This window comes from Diabrotica virgifera, chromosome 8 (assembly GCF_917563875.1).
Source record: "Diabrotica virgifera virgifera chromosome 8, PGI_DIABVI_V3a".
Classification (NCBI taxonomy): domain Eukaryota; kingdom Metazoa; phylum Arthropoda; class Insecta; order Coleoptera; family Chrysomelidae; genus Diabrotica; species Diabrotica virgifera.
In genome coordinates this window covers 113379697-113397988 of record NC_065450.1, presented here as the reverse complement: position 1 = coordinate 113397988, position 18292 = coordinate 113379697, and the positions used below count along the sequence as shown (strand labels likewise).

Sequence of the window (18292 nt, the reverse complement as noted above, 5' to 3'; positions counted from 1 at the left end):
TTTCCCACCCTTTTAAAACTATAGCTTTTACCACTTACAGACCTTACAGTAAATCCTTCTTCTTCTTTTTTTCCTCTGTCCCTGCCATGATCATAGGTTTGGTTTTGTCTTCATTTATTTCCAATCCAAATTTCTATGCTTCTTTGGGAAAAGTGAAAATTTAGGGTTCTATATATCTTTTAACCATATATAATTAAAAAAACAGTTTGCAAAAAATAATAAAAAAATGTCAGTGGGACAACCCACCTTATCACTTAGGTTGGTCGTACTAACTTAGAAACATTCGCGGGCTCATGTACAACAACTTTGCTCAACACATGATAAAATCCATAGTTACGATTCTATAAAGGACATGCAGACAGCCATTCATTTTTACCTATTTATATAAAGGGTGATTTATTTAGAGGTACTTTTTTTGGTGAGAATTTGTTGGGAGATCGGGCATTAATGGTATCACCTAAAGTTGTTTTCTTATTCAGTATTGTTTGACATTTCATCCTAGAAAGACTTAACTCGGCACAACGTCTAGAAATTATTTAGCTGTATTATGAAAATAGGTGTTCAATGAGGAATGTGTTTCGTGAGCTTAGAGCAAAAAAATGTTTTCCGATGAGGCCCGTTTTTGGCTTAATGAGGACGTGAATAAACAAAATGCCCGTATTTGGGTTGGTGAGCAACCCAAAGAGGTCCAAGAGTTCCCAATACATTCAGAAAAAAACACTGTTTGGTGTAGTTTATGGGCCGGTGTAATCGTCGATCCATGTCTTGGACCGCCGGCCAGAATGTTACTGTGAATGGAGACCATTATCGCGTCATGGTAACGGACTATTTGGTCCCAGAAATTGAAGTTCGTAGTTTAAGTGACAGTTGGTTCCAAAAATATGGCGCCAACTGCCATACATCCCGTAAAAGCATGGCTTTACTGAGAAAACGGTTCGGTGAGCAATTTAGTTCACGCTTCGGACCAGTGACTTGGCCGCCTATATCCTGTGACATCACACGTCTAGTCGTTTTACTCTGGGGCTACCTCAAGTCCAAAGTCTACATGAATAAACCGGCTACGATTGAGGCATTGGAGGCCATTATTACTCGAGTCACTGGTAAAATACCAATCGAAAAGCTCGAACGCGTCATCGAGAATTAGACCTTCAGAATGGACCGTCTTAACCGCAGTCATGGTCAACATTTGAAAGAAATTATCTTTAAGAAGTAATTGTAAAGAATGGTTCTTTTTACGACAATAAAGATTATCAAATAAAATTCATTTTTTTTTTCATTGTTTTTTCTTTTTTAAAAAAGAACCTCTAAATGAGTCACCCTTTAGAAGAATAGGTAAATATTTAGATGGCTATTAGGGGTTGGTGATAGAAAAGTGAAAATTGAAGGTTGTATGTATCTTTTATTTCCACATACTTAATATAAAATTAGCAAAAAACAGCCCCCTTTCATACAGGTTGGCGTACCAACTTAGAAACCTTCGTGTACTCATGCACAACAACTTTGCTTAAGATCAACACATGATAAAAAGCATAGTTACGATTTACGATTCTACAAAGGACATGCAGACAGACGTTCATTTTTACCTATTTATATAGAAGAATAGGTAAATATTTAGATGGCTAGCAAGGGTTGGTGATAGAAAAGTGAAAATTGAAAGTTAGATGTATCTTTTATTTCCACATAATATAAAATTACCAAAAAACAGTTTGCCCAAAAAATAAAAAAAGTGTCAGGGGTGCAACTACCTTTCACTTAGGTTGGTCGTACCAACTTAGAAACCTTCGCGTGCTCATGCACAGCAACTTTGCTTAAGATCAACACAACATGATAAAATGCATAGTTACGATTCTATAAAGGACATACAGACAGACATTCATTTTTACCTATGTAGGTATATAGAAGAATAGGTAAATATTTAGATGGCTATTAGAGGTTGGTGATAGAAAAGTGAAAATTGAAGGTTGTATGTATCTTTCATTTCCACATAATATAAAATTACCAAAAAAAAGTTTGCCCAAAAAATAAAAAAAATGTCTGGGGTGGCCCCTTTCTCTTAGTTTGGTCGTACCAACTTAAAAACCTTCGCAAGCTCATGCTCAACGACTGTGCGTGAGATTATCACATGGTCAAATGCATAGTTTACGATTCTATAAGGTACATACAGAAAAATATTCATTTTATCTATATGAAAGAGGTACATATTTAGATTGATATTAAAAATGGGGGTTGGTGATGGAAAAGTAAAAATTTGGGGTTGTATATATCTTTTGGTTCTACATCATATAAAATCAAGAAAAAATCAGTTTGCCCCAAAAATAAAAAAAATGCCAGTGGGACAACCAACCTTATCACTTAGGTTGGTCGTACCAACTTAAAAACCTTCGCGGGTCATTCACAACAACTTTGTTTAAGATAAACATATTATGATAAAATGCATAGTCACGATTCTATAAAGGAAATACAGAAAAACATTCATTTTTATTGATATAGAAGAAAAGGTAAATATTTAGATGGCTATTAGGGGTTGGTGATAGGAAAGTGAAAATTTAAGGTTGTATGTATCTTTTATTTCCACATCATATTATAAAATTAAGAAAAAACAGTTTGCCCAAAAAAATAAAACAAAATGTAAGGGGTGTAAACCCCTTATCACTTAGGTTGATCGTACCAACTTAGAAACATTCGACGGCTCATGCACTACAAATTTTTTTAACATCATCACGTAATAAAATTCATAGTTTACGATTCTATAAAGGATATACAGACAAGCATTCATTTTTATTTATATTATAGATATACCTAGATAAATTTCGCATAATAATTTTGCAGTTTAGTTTTTTTAATGGGCTTTGAACTATAATGTACTTTTTACAAGAAGACTAAGTTTTCAATCTAATAACACATAAAACAATACCAAAAATATTACTCTACATCCCACCAGATTGAAAACAATGGGAACCTTCTATGGTTACACCTCCGAGGCTTCTAAAATTTGCAAGCCATAACGGATGCTGAGACTAAAGAAAATGAGGGAATTTTACAATTTATAATTCACGTCCCATCTGCTCAGCGCGGTAAAGTTCCAACGAGAATGGTTCCCTTCGTACTTCTAACAGAGTAAACATGTAAATCAAAAATGAATAACCATTTTCAATTTCGTTGCACGAAACTACAGCCGCATTATATTCTAGTTCAATCAGAGAGTGCAGCAATTACCTCTACCGGTTACGAAATTTATTAGTCTCTCATCAGGAGGCACATATGCTGCTCTCTCTGTGACCCAACCAGGACAAACCCCGGCATGCAGTTACGGATTGCAACGAACGAAATGGAATGGATGCCCTAGGGGCAGCTGCTAGCAAAATACTAAGTTTTCAATCTAATAGCACATAAAATAATACCTACAATATTACTCTACATCCCACCAGATTGAAAACGATGGGAACCTCCTCTGGTTACACCTCCGAGGCTTCTAAAATTTGTAAGCCATAACGGATGCTGAGACTAAAGATGATGAGGAAATTTTACAATTTATAACACTGGTAAACACACAGTTTGCTGCCGGAATTTTTTTTACTATTTCTGGGTAATTTGGATCTGCTGAATCCAAAAATGCCACCAGATTTGCTCCATCAGATTGTTTTCATAAAATACGACAGACCACATTTCTAACATACCTATGTAATTACCCTAAATGGGTAATTACCCTATTACCCATAGGGTAATTTAACTCAGTACCTACGTAATATATGTAGTAATATAGTGCTGCTACCCATCAAATAAACAAAACACGAATAAAAAGTAAAATATTTATTGTACAATAATATACTTACAAAAACCATCACATATATCTGCCAAAAAAACATAACTTTTCATCTAATCAAACCAGCATCTCAGCACAAATCTGTTATTCGGCGTCACCCAAAAACTTCCTTTTATATGATTTTTTTGTAAAGGCTTTAAAAGTACGATCCCTTGGAAGACTCCAGCATTAATTTGCCATCATGTCAGTGCTCATCTCCCCTGATACCTCTCTTCCATGGTTTTGATATCTTTGTGGAAGCGTTCCCCTTATGTTCCTCAGTAAGGTCACCAAGATTTTCTGGGAAACGGTCTAAGTGGCTGTAGAGGTAATGAATTTTAATACTCATATGACAACCGTGTTTGTTAATATTGTTAAGCATTTCTTCCACTATATCCCGGTAATTTTCCGATTTATTGTTTGCAAGAAAATTTTTCACAACTTTCACAAAAGAGCACCATGCATTACATTCAATTTCAGTCATCGATTCTGTAAAATGCGAATCTTTTCAGGAGAAAGTTCACCATCTTAAAATCAATACAGATCACCCACTGATGTTGGCCATACTTATGTTTTTAGCACCAGCGGTATTGTTTTATAGTCTTCTTTCATTTTTGCAGAATGCCTAATGATATACTTCTACATTTGTTGCCATTATGTACACTTTAAACTTAGTTTGGAACTGTCGATAAAAAGACGCCAGTGATCTGGTGTATACGTTGATACACTTTAATTAAGTACACTTTAATTAGAAGTCATTAGTATGCATTTGGCTTAGAATTTGTTAAGTTTGTTTATAAACATATTGCAATTATAGTGGTGGAATATACAGATATGTAAGAATATTTAAGAATTTGATAAGTATGTTATATCTCGAAAACTAGAGCTGGTACAAAAGGTTTGTATTTTTGGAGTCAACACAGTTGAATTAAACAAAATCAGTTGATTTTTTTTTCAGCAGCAAGACAAAAAAATTTTTTGTTGGGCTGTGTAATTCACGTCCCATCTTCTCAGCGCGGTAAAGTTCCAACGAGAATGGTTCCCTTCGTACTGCAATCAGAGTAAACATGTAAATCAAAAATGAATAACCATTTTCAATTTCGTTGCAACACGAAACTACAGCCGCATGAGGGGTTTGTCTTGGTTGGGTCAGAGAGAGCAGTATATGTGCCTCTTGATGAGAGACTAATAAATTTCGAAACCGGTAGAGGTGCTTGCTGCACTCTCTGATTGAACTAGAGTATAATGCGGCTGTAGTTTCGTGTTGCAACGAAATTGAAAATGGTTATTCATTTTTGGCATATACTTTTTCTTTCGGTCGTCTTCTATAAATATATTCATGATACTCACAACACATATTATAATGATAAAAACGATCGGTGTTATACCAAAAATACCCAAAAAAACTAAGTTAAACCAAATTGAATTTCAAAGTTTAAAATCGGTATACGTAAAAAAATGTATTTTCTCCGTTTCCAATAGAACAATTTTCTTCGTCTTACTTAACAGTTAAACATAAAATTTAGTAACCGATATTTTACAAAACATCGTTTATCAAGAAGTTTATTGCTGCTTTTTGCAAATTAAATATAAAAGTTCATTAGTTAGATTTCTTTATAATTAGTTTCATCTATAAGTTCTTCATCACTTTCAGCAAAATTGGGATCGGACTCCTGGGATCTATTTGCCTTCATTACATCAGAATCTCCATTTATTTTTGGTTCTTCTTTAACTGAGACCTTTTTCTTTGAAAATTCCGCTTTCATTTTTTGTCCTTTATATTCGTCTTTTTCCATAAAATCTACTTTATCTTTTGGATCTTTTGCGCTTATAAGTTTAGTAAAGCAATTTTCTGGGAGAGGTGGAAGGCCAAACAGCTCAGGAACCATACATTCTAAACTGTCTAGTCTCAGTGTTGCACGTTTCCAACTTTCATACGGAACACTCGGATCTGGTATCATTACAACCTGCATACCAGCTGATAAAGCTGCGGTTACACCATTCGTAGCGTCTTCGAACACCAAACACTTTTCGGGGCTAGGGCTATCAGGAAATCTACATATTATAAAACACAATTAAATGGTAATATTACTAGAGCTTTTAACACATAATAGTTGATTGATGACCAACTGTTAGAATTAATAAAACATGTTTATATTAGTTTGTATTTAATTTTGATTAATTTTTTAAAAATATTCCGAATTCTAATTTTGGTCTAATTTCTATCCGTCTACAATAGCAGTAGGCATTGCCATTTTCTGTCTTTAACTCGTTCTGTGGATGTAAAATGCTCTGCTCATTATTTGCTAGTTCAGTTCCGATTTGTAATTGAAGGAATTCAGGCGTTGATATTTCAGCATTGATTCTGAATTCGTTCAGATAATGAGTTAATTTTTTATCTTATAGAAAAATCGCCAACTGCGTTAGGGCGTAGGCTCCATGTCTTGAGCTTTTCTTGAGAACCTTTAAGTTACCTATTTTTTCTGGATGCTACCTATTTCTGGATAATATATTTTCTGGATGCTACCTACTTCTGTATAATATATTTTCTGGATAACCTTTTCTGTATAATATATAGTTCTTAGGCCCCCATATAAAATTATTATTTATGACCACACCGTTGAAACTTTTTGTGCTTGTTATTTGGGTGGAGTCGGACAAATTTGGAGCTTAGCACAACATGGCAGTGGGGCGTTTGTCTGTCAAGCGGTCACGAAGTTGTCAATTTTATGCAAGAAAAAAATTTATAACCACATTGGTCATTTTATTTTAATCAATGGTTTTTATCATATAAACAGCGAAAATAATTTTGTTGGACAAAAATATTGGGGCATAGGACGCGTCGGACACGCTAAATATGTCAAATTTATGAAAATAATAAATTTATTACCACATGGATAATTTTAACGGTATCTATCATAAAACCTTTTTACAATCATGTGGTAACCTTGTCGGACAATTTTTTTTATTTATTACCACAGATGTCATTTTTATTTTGTACTGTTCTTTTACATGTGTAATGCATATTGGATCACTTGTCGGACAAAAATAATGGGGCGTTTACCGAGATACAGGGTGTCAAAGTTAAACTTTTTTTTTATTTATTATTGAATATTTCCTGACTGGTATGAGATATCAACATGAAATTTGGTATGTGGGGGTTTTTTGGGTCGATAAAACTAAATTCCCTACCAAAAATTATGCATTGCCCAGAGGGCGCCACATACGCCTTTCAGCACTTATTTATTACGTTCAATTTTTTTTATTCCTCACTCTGTATAATTTTGACATTAAAATTTTTTCATCTCTCTAAACTCAACCGTTTCGAGATAAACGCATTTTAAATCTGCGATACACCATCATTTTAAGCATAATATCATTGTACATAGTCCCACCCGAAAAATAACTTAAAACCATAAAATTACCCAAAAATGTATCGCAAATTTCTTCAAATGGAATTTGCGATGCAATGACATAAATTTGAGAACTGGCACAATTATTACGGTATTAAGTTATTTTTCGGATGTAACTACAATGATATTATGCTAAAAATGATGGTGTATCGCAGATTTAAAATGTGTTTATCTCGAAAACGGTTGAGTTTAGGGAGATGAAAAAGGGTACCCTTTTTAAGTAAAACTAATAGGAGAATAAAAATTTTAATGTCAAAATTATACAGAGTGAGGGATAAAAAAAATGGAACGTAATAAATGGGTGCTGAAAGGCGTATGTGGCGCCCTCTGTGGCAATACATAATTTTTGGTAGGGAATTTAGTTTTCTCAACCCAAAAAACCCCTACCTACCAAATTTGATGTTGTTATCCCATACCTGTCAGGAAATATTCAATAATAAATAAAAAAAAAGTTTAACTTTGACATCCTGTATCTCGGTTATTATAAACTTTGTACCAAGGTAAGTTAGCTTAAATCGGTCTATTTTAACCTCAGGAACCTGAGGTTAAGCTATGACCCATTCTTTACTAAACACCCTGTATATAAATTAAATGTATGAAGTTGAATATATTGCTTCTCGATTCCACGTTAAGATAAATGGTCGCCTTTCTATAATTATCTCTCAAATGATCTAGTGTCCATTGAATGTACACTAGAGTTTTTTTCTATTCGAAATAGAATAAAAAATTATTTTAATGGCCGGTAAATGAACTCGGATTGCTCTATTAAATTTAGCGTCGCAAGCACTACAACTACATAAACCATTTCGGCGATAATGGTCAAATGGATTATACTTTTGGAACTAGATACCTTCTAATCGGTATAACCGATTTTGATCACTAAATGTGAGAAGTAGTGTCGGATGCATCCAAGGTCAAGTATGATAACTGAAGGTATTATAGGAACTATTGAGCTTGAAAAACCGTTTTTCCCATAGGAAATAGATTTGATCACATTTATGAAGGTTATAACTTAAAAATTCGAATTTTTCCTGATATTAGGTATACACCGTTAGACGCGTCTAGAGTCCTCCTCAGTTATTGGCGCAATTCGTAGGTTGAAATTTTGAGTAATTGTCCAAAAACCAAAATTTTCAAAGTTTAGTTTTTCAGTTTTTCAGCTGTACTGAGCCGTGTGTATCTCTGATCCTAACCACTTAGGCACTATTTGAAAGCTTAATGTACGAATTTTATACATAAGAAATGTTTTTAGAATAATAAAACTTTTAATGAATTTAAATATAAATAAAGTTTTACAAATTGTACATGTTATGTATCTGAATGTTGAATGAAGAATGTCCTCGGGTTCTGTGTCCTTCCGGGGTAGTCGGGGTTGGCAGATGTCGGTACCAGGTACGAGCGGTACGGCCGCGCGGGGGGTGAAGGGATGGTTGGCCTCTGCATCTTAATATTTGTACTACGGGGGTGATCGAATAGTTAAACATACCGGCCCCCTTGACAGCTGGTAGGCTTCAACAAGCAACTAATGATTGGGAAGATCCTCTGGAAGTACACAGATCTTCATGGCGGGTCGTTTGTATACGGCGGAGCCAGTTCTAATGGTAACAGCTCTGACTATACCATCAACACCAGGATGAATGAGTTCAATTATGCCAATTTTCCATTTCATTGGCGGGATTCCATCTTCTTTAACCAAGACGAGGAGTCAGGTTTCAAAATTGTGGGGTAGGTCTTTTTCCATTTAGACCGTTGCTGGAGTTCGGAAATATATTCCTTTGACCATCGCTTCCAGAAACTTTGGATGATTCTTTGAAGACGTTGAAACTTGCTGAGCGAATTTTCTTTGAATGTAGAATAGTCATGGTCAGGTAAAGCAGTAATGCGTTCTCCAATTAGGAAATGTGCAGGTGTCAAAGACTGTGGATCATTGGGATCATTGGAAATCTGGGATAAAGGTCGGGAATTTAAACACGCTTCGACTTGATGAAGAACAGTTACGAAATCTTCGTAAGAAAGTGGGATTTGACCGAGTACCCTCTTTAAATGAAATTTAGTGAATTTGACTCCCGCTTCCCAGATACCACCAAAGTGAGGAGCATGAGGAGGTATAAAATGCCATTTGACATTTTCAGAATTTAAAATAGATTTGACTTCATTTTCACTCGTGCGTAGAAACTTATAAATCTCATTTTTAGCGCCAACAAAGTTGGTGCCATGATCAGAATATATATTTGCGCTTAAACCTCTTCTAGCGAAAAATCTACGAAGAGTAGCAATAAGAGCGTCTGTAGTAAGACTGTTTACAAGTTCCAAATGCATCGCTCTCGTTGAGAGACACACAAAAACACACACGTAAGCCTTAATTGTTTTGTAATTTCTAGTTTGTCGATCCTTTAATAAAAAGGGTCCGCAAAAATCTGTACCTGTATTATAGAAAGGCCGTTGAGGCGTTACTCGATGCTCTGGTAAATCTCCCATCAAATATGGAGTGGGAGAAGCACTAAAGCGAAAACAAGGTAAGCATTGCCTCACAACTTGTTTGATTAAGTTTCTGCCAGAAGTAGGCCAAAACCGTTCTCGTATTGAGGCTAGTAATAGTTGTGGCCCTGCATGAAGAAGGCGCAAATGTTCTTGATTTACAATTAATTTAGAAAGTACATGTTTACCGGGCATTATTGCAGGATGTTTCTTTTGAAAATCAAATTTGGAGTGTTTAAGTCTGCCACCAACTCTAATTATGCCCTTGTCATCTAAAAATGGGGCTAATCGTAAAATCTTACTTTTAGAGTTAATAGGTTTAGATTTTGATAAGTCAAGATATTCATTCGGAAATTCTTGCCTTTGAACAATTCTAATAAGAGTATTTAGAGCATGATTAAGTTCTTGAGCATCAAGTGCTCCGGATTTTCTATTTGCCTTAGGTACACGGCAATTATCAAAGAATCGATAACAATAAGCAGTGACTCGTTGAAGCTTGTTAAGACTAGAGAATCTGTTGATAAGATCTAGTCCTTCAGTAACTGTAGACTGAAAGGAAATTAACTTTTCTTTGCGCCTCTCAGGTAGATCAGAATTACCTATAGTGTTTGAAACACCAGTGGGCCATTGTTCTTCAGGATACAGCAACCACTTAGGGCCATTCCACCATAGAGAATGATCAATTAAAGACGTAGGGCTAAGACCCCGAGAGAGCAAGTCTGCTGGATTTTCATGAGTATTGACGTATCTCCAAGAATCTGAATTTGTTAATGATTGTATTTGTGTCACTCTATTAGCGACAAAAATTTTCCATTGAGTAGAAGGAGATTTGATCCATGATAAGACTATAGTTGAGTCACACCAGTAGAAGATTTGAGTAATAGAAAGATCTAAAGAGATTATGACCTTTTGAGTCAACTCTGCCAGCAACAAGGCTGCACACAATTCGAGCCTAGGAATCGTAATTGTTTTGAGGGGAGCCACTCTTGTTTTAGAGCAAAGTAAGTGGCAATGATAAGTACCCTCTGAATCTAAGGATCGAATGTATATACAAGCACCGTATGCCATTTCACTGGCGTCAGAGAAGCCATGGATTTCTAATAGAAGTGGATTGCTAGGTAGAACATGCCTAGGTATTTTTAATGTATTTAAATCTTGAAGTTGATTATGGAATTTAATCCAGCTGGTATAAAGGTCTTGTGGGATTGATTCATCCCAATCAAGTTTGTGTTGCCACAATTTTTGAATAATGCATTTTGCTATGATTATTGCAGGTTGAACTAATCCTAATTGGTCGAATATTTGAGAGACACAAGATAGTATTTTTCGTTTTGTTGGACATGAATTGTAAGGAGATTTTATTGAAAATTGTAGTGTGTCAGATTGAGAGTTCCAGAGAAGACCTAAAGTTTTGTTATTGCAATCCTCACCGAAATTTAATATGATATTATCTCCTTCAGATTGTTCACAAAGTACTTCTGGTGCATTGCACATGAATTTACGGAGTGGAAAGCCACCAGAAATGAGAATTTCAGAAAGCTTTTGATTAAGATATATTGCCTCATCAACTGATGAACACCCTGTGCAAAGATCATCAACGTAAAAGTCCTTTGCGATTATTCTGCTAATGTCTGGATGTGTATCTTTACATTGTATTGACAGTTCCTTTAAGCATCTCGTAGACAGAAAGGCTGCAGGTGCTGTGCCGTATGTAAGTGTATTTAATTGATACGTGTGTATTTCTGATTCAGGATTAGACCTCCAGAGAATAAGTTGTAGCGAGCGTTGTGATGAATCTACCAATACTTGCCGGTACATTTTAGTTATGTCTCCGGTCAGCATAATATTATGTTTTCTTGCCCGTAAAACTATAGAAAATAGATCATCTTGAATAGTTGGACCGGCTACTAAAATGTCATTAAGTGATAAGCCACTAGTTGTTGTAGCTGATCCATGGAAAACGACTCTTAACTTAGTAGTAGTACTTGACTCCTTTACCACGCCGTGGTGGGGTAAATAATAGCAAGGTTTATCTGATAATTCAGAGTCATTTATCTTGCTCATGTGACCAAGGGCTTCGTATTCGCTTAAGAAATCTGTATAGTTAGACTTTAGTTCAGGATTTCTCTGTAATCGTTTCTCTAAATTGAATAAGAATTTGGTTGCTACTTCCTTTGAATCGCCAAGAGAGCAAACCGGTTTCTGAAACGGTAGTTGGACGATAAATTGACCCGAGTTTCTAATTGTAGTAGTTTTGAAGAGTTCTTCACAGAGAATGTCATCTGAAGGAAGATGAGGATTTAGGAACATTGATTTCTTCAATTTCCCAGAATTTAGCTATTTGTGAATGAATAGCCTGATCAGAAGTGCTTAGATTGCATAAGATAGAAATGTTAGAAGGTTGTATGAACTGGGGTGAATGTATAGTACCCGAGACGATCCAACCAAATTGAGTTTTTTGCAATGTAGGCAAATGCTTGCCAAGTTTTACCTGACCTACCATGAGCGGATCCCAGAAGTTATCAGCACCAATCAAAATGTCGATTGGACCGGGTTCATTGAATGTTGGGTCTGCTAGTATCAGATTATGAGGAATTTTTAGGCTTGACGTATTAATAAAGTTTGAGGGTATTCTGCTTGTGATTTTAGGAATAACTAAACATTTGAAACTTGTTTTAAACGGAACTTGACGTGCTTGAACCGACACAACAGTTTGTTTTAGAATATTTGTGGTTTTTTGCCCAACCCCTGTAATAGAACATTGTATTGGAGTTGTATTTACGTTTAACTTGTTACACATTTCCTCAGAGATAAAACTTGACTCACTGCCGCTATCAAGAAGTATACGACAAGAAAATACATTACCATGATTATCAAAAATGTCTACCAGGGCAGTTGACAATAAAACAATGCTTGGGGAATTATTACCTGCAATTAAACAATTTGAGCTAATTTCAGGAGAATCAGAAGTTTCAGTGGAATGGTTAGCATTAAAATTGGAGTTATGATTATTTTGCGAGGTATTTCTTCTAGATGTATCAGGATTATTCGAGTTGAAATTTTGATTGTTATCTGGATTATTGACACCAAAGTGTAACAGGGTGTTGTGATTACTATCACATTTTCGACAATGCATAGACCGACACTGGTTAGTTGAATGATTATTTCGCAGACAATTGACACAAAGTTTCAATTTTTTGACCTCAGCTAGTCTAGACCTTGGACTTAACTCGATAAATGATTTACAGTTATAAATTGTATGCTCTTTATTGCAAAAATAACAAGTTGGAGAATTACTTGAAAAAAGGCTTTTTACATTTTGTTTGACTTTATTACCTTGAATATTTAAAGTTTCCAAAATTCTGCATTTTTCAGAGAGAAAATTGCAAAATATTTCTCTAGTTACCTTGTCATGTTTGGCGTATTCACTCTCCCATTCACGACGAGTTGTTGAGTCCAGCTTTATGGAGAATAAATGAATTATCAATGCGTCCCAGGAATCTACAGGTTCTTCTAGGACTTTTAAGGCTCTTAAATGCCGATTCATGTCATCTAGAATGTTTCTTAATTCTACATGGCATTCTTTTGTAGCAGGTTTTGTCTCGAATAAGGCTTTTATATGGTTCTCTTTTAATAGAGGTTTATTTTCATAGCGTTGAACTAGTAGATTCCATGCGACACTGTAATTATTTGCTGATATTTCAAGCGATTTCAATAAATCCGCTGCTTGACCTTTTAACGATAAGCGCAAGTAATGGAATTTATTGATATCAGGTATGGATTTGTCATTATGAATTAATGCTTGAAAGGTATCTTTATAGAACAAGAATTGATCGAAACTCCCATCGAAATACGGTAAACTTATGGAAGGCAGCTTAACGTGGTGTGTTGGTGCATTAGAACTATTAGGATTGCTAGAGATTGATGCATTTGCTACCTGCTGATCAGTAGACTTATTTAAGATTGCTTGACCCTCAGAAACGACACTAAAATAGCTATCTTCAAATTCTAGACGCTCGTTTTGATTTGCTACATCATTGCTAGTCTCTACAACATTCTATTTGAATCTGAATGTCATCGAAAGCTTGAAAAAGAGGTTCAACTTTTGATAGTCTAATTTCAAGCTGAGCAAAATCAGGATTATTTTTTGATTTTTCTTTATCTAGATAGGTTTTGAATTTTGTTATTTGAGATTTACAATTTCCACGCGTAATGTGGAGCCTTTTGAGCTCAGAAGCAAGCTCATCGTTTTTTTGGGATGGAACATTTTGTTCCTGCGACATTTTGAATAATAATAGTGTTAATAAAAGTGTTATGTACTGTTAAATGTAAACCTACCTTAATATGTGTAAATGTAAATAACAAAAATGTAGAATGTGATGTAAAATGACAAGAATAAGCCCGTCAGTAGACAACGTAAGGTTTAAAATGGTTTAAATGCTTGTTATAATCGATAGAATTAAAAAAAGGCTAAATATAAGAAGTGACGCAATATAATGTAAGTATGAGTTTAAAATAATGTGAAAAATGTATGTAAATTCAGAAAGAAATAATGTTATATTTTATAAAAGTAATGAAACGTTTGAGAAAGAATAAAGTGAATAAATCAAGTCGAAACGAGGATAAAATCGTAAAGGAATTGGTAGAATAGAATATAGAACGCTTACACTGACCTTTTGATTCTCGTTCCGGATGATCTGCTTCTCGTCTGCTTATCGTCGAAAAATGCGGCCTGGATTGTCACAGCGATTTTTCGGAATTTTGCACAATAACTAACTAATAATTATAATTGCACTGATTAATGAGGGCTTGAAGGAACAATTTAATTATGTACGAATTTTATACATAAGAAATGTTTTTAGAATAATAAAACTTTTAATGAATTTAAATATAAATAAAGTTTTACAAATTGTACATGTTATGTATCTGAATGTTGAATGAAGAATGTCCTCGGGTTCTGTGTCCTTCCGGGGTAGTCGGGGTTGGCAGATGTCGGTACCAGGTACGAGCGGTACGGCCGCGCGGGGGGTGAAGGGATGGTTGGCCTCTGCATCTTAATATTTGTACTACGGGGGTGATCGAATAGTTAAACACTTAACTCAAAGCTATTAATTTGGTGTATCTGCGGTTTTCCTGTCTCTCCTTGAACCTAAGATATGTATGTACCCCCCAAAAAATATGCCGTTTTGTACCTACCAAGTCTTATAGCTGGCTTAAGGGTGGTCTAAAGTCACAAGCTACACCGGTTCTGAATCGGCCTTGACCCCTTCTTAAAACATAGAAAAAAAAATTCAGATCGGTGTAACTTTTCCACAAACACACACACATAAAAAAAACATTTTTCCCTTTTTAAATAGAAATTGAATAAAATTTCTGAGATCGGTAACTTTTGAATGGTATAACTAATTTTCAAAATTAAACATGCGTTGGAAAGGTAATGATCAGTACTATAAGAAGCTGTAAAAGTCGGACTTAATTTTCGAAATTTTTGGGAGTCTTGGGGACGAGAACGAAAAACAGACCCTAAATGGGAAAGGCCGTAAAATCCACACCCTTGGACCAAAATGGATGATTGACATTTGGATGGGCGAGTCTTTCCCCATACTTTAATATTGGATTTGACCCAATTTTTGAAGTTATACTTCTTTACGGGCGTAATGACGGTGAAATTTTATATGGGAAAACCTAGCGACCGGGCGCATGCGCATTATAACTTTGTTCTGATTGGATGTTCAAATGACATGACAAAAATTATCCAATATGGCAGCTGTGGCACAGCCGTGGGACTGTGGTTTGGTTATAATGTATGCTTGTTGCGTTTTAAAATTTGTAGGAAGAGAAACAACAAACAAAAAGTTAGTTAATGGTTATACTGCCTTTTTAAATAGTTTTCATATTATATTTTTGGACTTATTTACATAGAAGAGATGATTGTTGCATGCCAATGTGAAAGCTCATCAAACTGTGACTAGTATGAGTGCCGCAGATCTCGCTTATTCAAAGCTAAAGAATCTTTCACTGGTAAGTGTTTTATAAATAGTTGATCAAATTTTGTTATGATATTTGAACATAGCCACTTTGCACGACGCAAGTGATTGCGAAATTTATTAGTCCTTATACGGGCTCCGATACCTACCTTGAACCTACCAAAATACATAAGTAGTATGTAATACTTTTATTTAAATAATATTCACCTAATATATTGTTTTCTTACTCTATGTTTTGTTGTATTTTTTCAATTCTAAATAATTTCAATTCAAAATCAAAATAATTTGATTTACATAAGTTAAAAATGTCAAAAGGTTAATCTGTTTAGTTAGACGATCTTCGCACATAATGACAAGCTGTCTCTATGGCGAAGTTTTAATGCGAGTGAATCCGAATACAACGCAAATACCAGCCGCTTGGTAAGTTGGTTCGAATCCCAATAGAAACTTTTATTTTTTTATTTTTTTTTATACATTTTATGATTGTAAGTATATTTATTATATAATTTGATTTTCAGAAAATACGTATTTAGTTAAAAAAATTTCCGACAATTAATGTTCAGAAATCATTTGTGGTATTTTTAATGTACTTGTGTGTGTTTTATTTTTTTATTATTTTACTTTTTGGCACTGTTTTAATAAAAATGTTTGAGAAGTAGTAAGTATAAATTAATTTAATATTTAAATAAAATATAAATAAAAAGTATATTAATTTCGTTTATAATCATATAATCATATAATAGAAGTATAACTTATTACGTGCGTACAAAGTACACACACATTCTTTTTTTTAATTCAGTCACATTTAGAAAATAGAAAATTTCTTGTACATATATATAGTGTCACAAGTACGGGAAGAGCCGTTCTCTGGGATATAAAAAAAATAATAAGCATCAAGGAGGCCAAAGCGAACTATAAACAATATTTCTCGGTTAGCTCTACATAGATCAAACTAAAAATTTGTAGAAATACTCCTTATAATATAAGGGCGTAACGTAGAGAATTTCCAAAATTTTCGAAAAATTTTCCGAAATTTTCCCTTTTGTCGAATTTTTTTAACTTCGAAAAAAAAAACTACAGAACGATGTTTGTCATTGTTCGAAGAGTATGTGCACAAATTATCAGATAACAATTTTTCCTAAATTTTCCCTGTTGTCGGAATTTTTTTTTGGAAAATTTTGGGTACAACTCTACGTCATGCCCTTTTAAGTGTTTTACTTAGTGTGTGTACCAATTTTCAGCTAAATCGATTCAAAAGTAACCGAGAAAAACTGTTTTAAAATATTATTTCACAACACCTCCTCGTCGATAGCCTAAAATAAGTTTTCTTTCGTTTGCCCCAACATTTTTGTCAGACCATTACATTTTTTGTTTAAGAATATAATTACTTATAACCCACTACTTTTGTCGGAAAAATGTTTGTGAAGATAAGGGATGCAGGAACTCAGCATAGCTTAAAACTATAGTTTGCTAATAAAAATTAAATTTTTTGTCCGACCATCGATTTGCCCCAATATTTTTGTAGGACACTTAAGATTTTTTGATTTAGAATATAACTACTTATAACCTCCTACTTTTGTCGGAAATTTTTTTTAATTCGAGAAAAAAATTTACAGAACGATGTTTGTCATTGTTCAAGAAGTATGTACACAAATTTTCAGATCATAATTTTTCCAAAATTTTCCCCCTTGTCGAAAATTTTGTTGGAAAATTTTGGATACAGCTCTACGTCATGCCCTTTTAAATGTTGTACTTAGAGTGTGTAAAAATTTTCAGCTTAATCGATTCTAAAATAACCGAGAAAAACTGTTTTAATTTTTTTTTGACAATACCTCTTCGTCGATAACCTCAAAAAATTAAGTTTTCTGTTCGTTTGCCCCAACATTTTTATCAGACAATTACATATTCTGTTTAAGAATATCATTACTTGTAACTTACTACCTTTGTCGGAAAAATGGTTGTAAAGGTAAAGGATGCACAAACCCAGCATAGTTTCAAAGTATAATTTATTAATAAAAATTAAATTTTTTGTCCGACTTTGGATTTGCCCCAATATTTTTGTCGGACACTTAGATTTTTTGATTTAGAATATAACTATTTATAACATGATACTTGTGTCAGAAATTTTTTTTAAATTCGAGAAAAAAACTATAGAACGACGTTTGTCGTTTGTTCAAGGAGTATGTACACAAATTATCAGTTCACGATTTTTCTCAAATTTTCCCTCTTGACGGAAAATTTTTTGGGAAAATTTTGGGTACAGCTCCACGTCATACCCTTTTAAATGTTTTACTTAGTGTGTGTACCAATTTTCAGTTAGATCAATTCAAAATTAACCGAGAAAAACTGTTTTAATATTTTCTTTGACTATACCTCCTCGTCGATAGCCTAAAAGAATTAAGTTTTCTGTTCGTTTGCCGCAACATTTTTGTCAGACAATTACATTTTTTGTTTAAGAATATAATTATTTGTAACTTACTATTTTGTCGGAAAAATTGTTGTAAAGATAAGGGATGCACGAACCCAGCATAGTGTCAAAGTATAGTTTATTAATAAAAATTAAATTTTTTGTCCGACTTTGGATTTGCCCAATATTTTTGTCGGACACTTAG

The 18292-nt window shown here is 34.2% G+C and overlaps 1 protein-coding gene across 1 annotated transcript in view; it reads right to left on the bottom strand.

Annotated features, from left to right (window-relative positions):
• Positions 1–5349: 5349 nt before the first annotated feature.
• Positions 5350–18292, bottom strand: part of LOC114335411 (uncharacterized) — a 51381-nt gene continuing 38438 nt past the window's right edge. Inside the window, exon 2 of the mRNA XM_050659656.1 lies at positions 5350–5857. Coding sequence (XP_050515613.1) covers positions 5407–5775 — 369 coding nt within the window. The 5' untranslated portion in view covers positions 5776–5857 and the 3' untranslated portion in view covers positions 5350–5406. The remainder of the gene's footprint in view (positions 5858–18292) is intronic.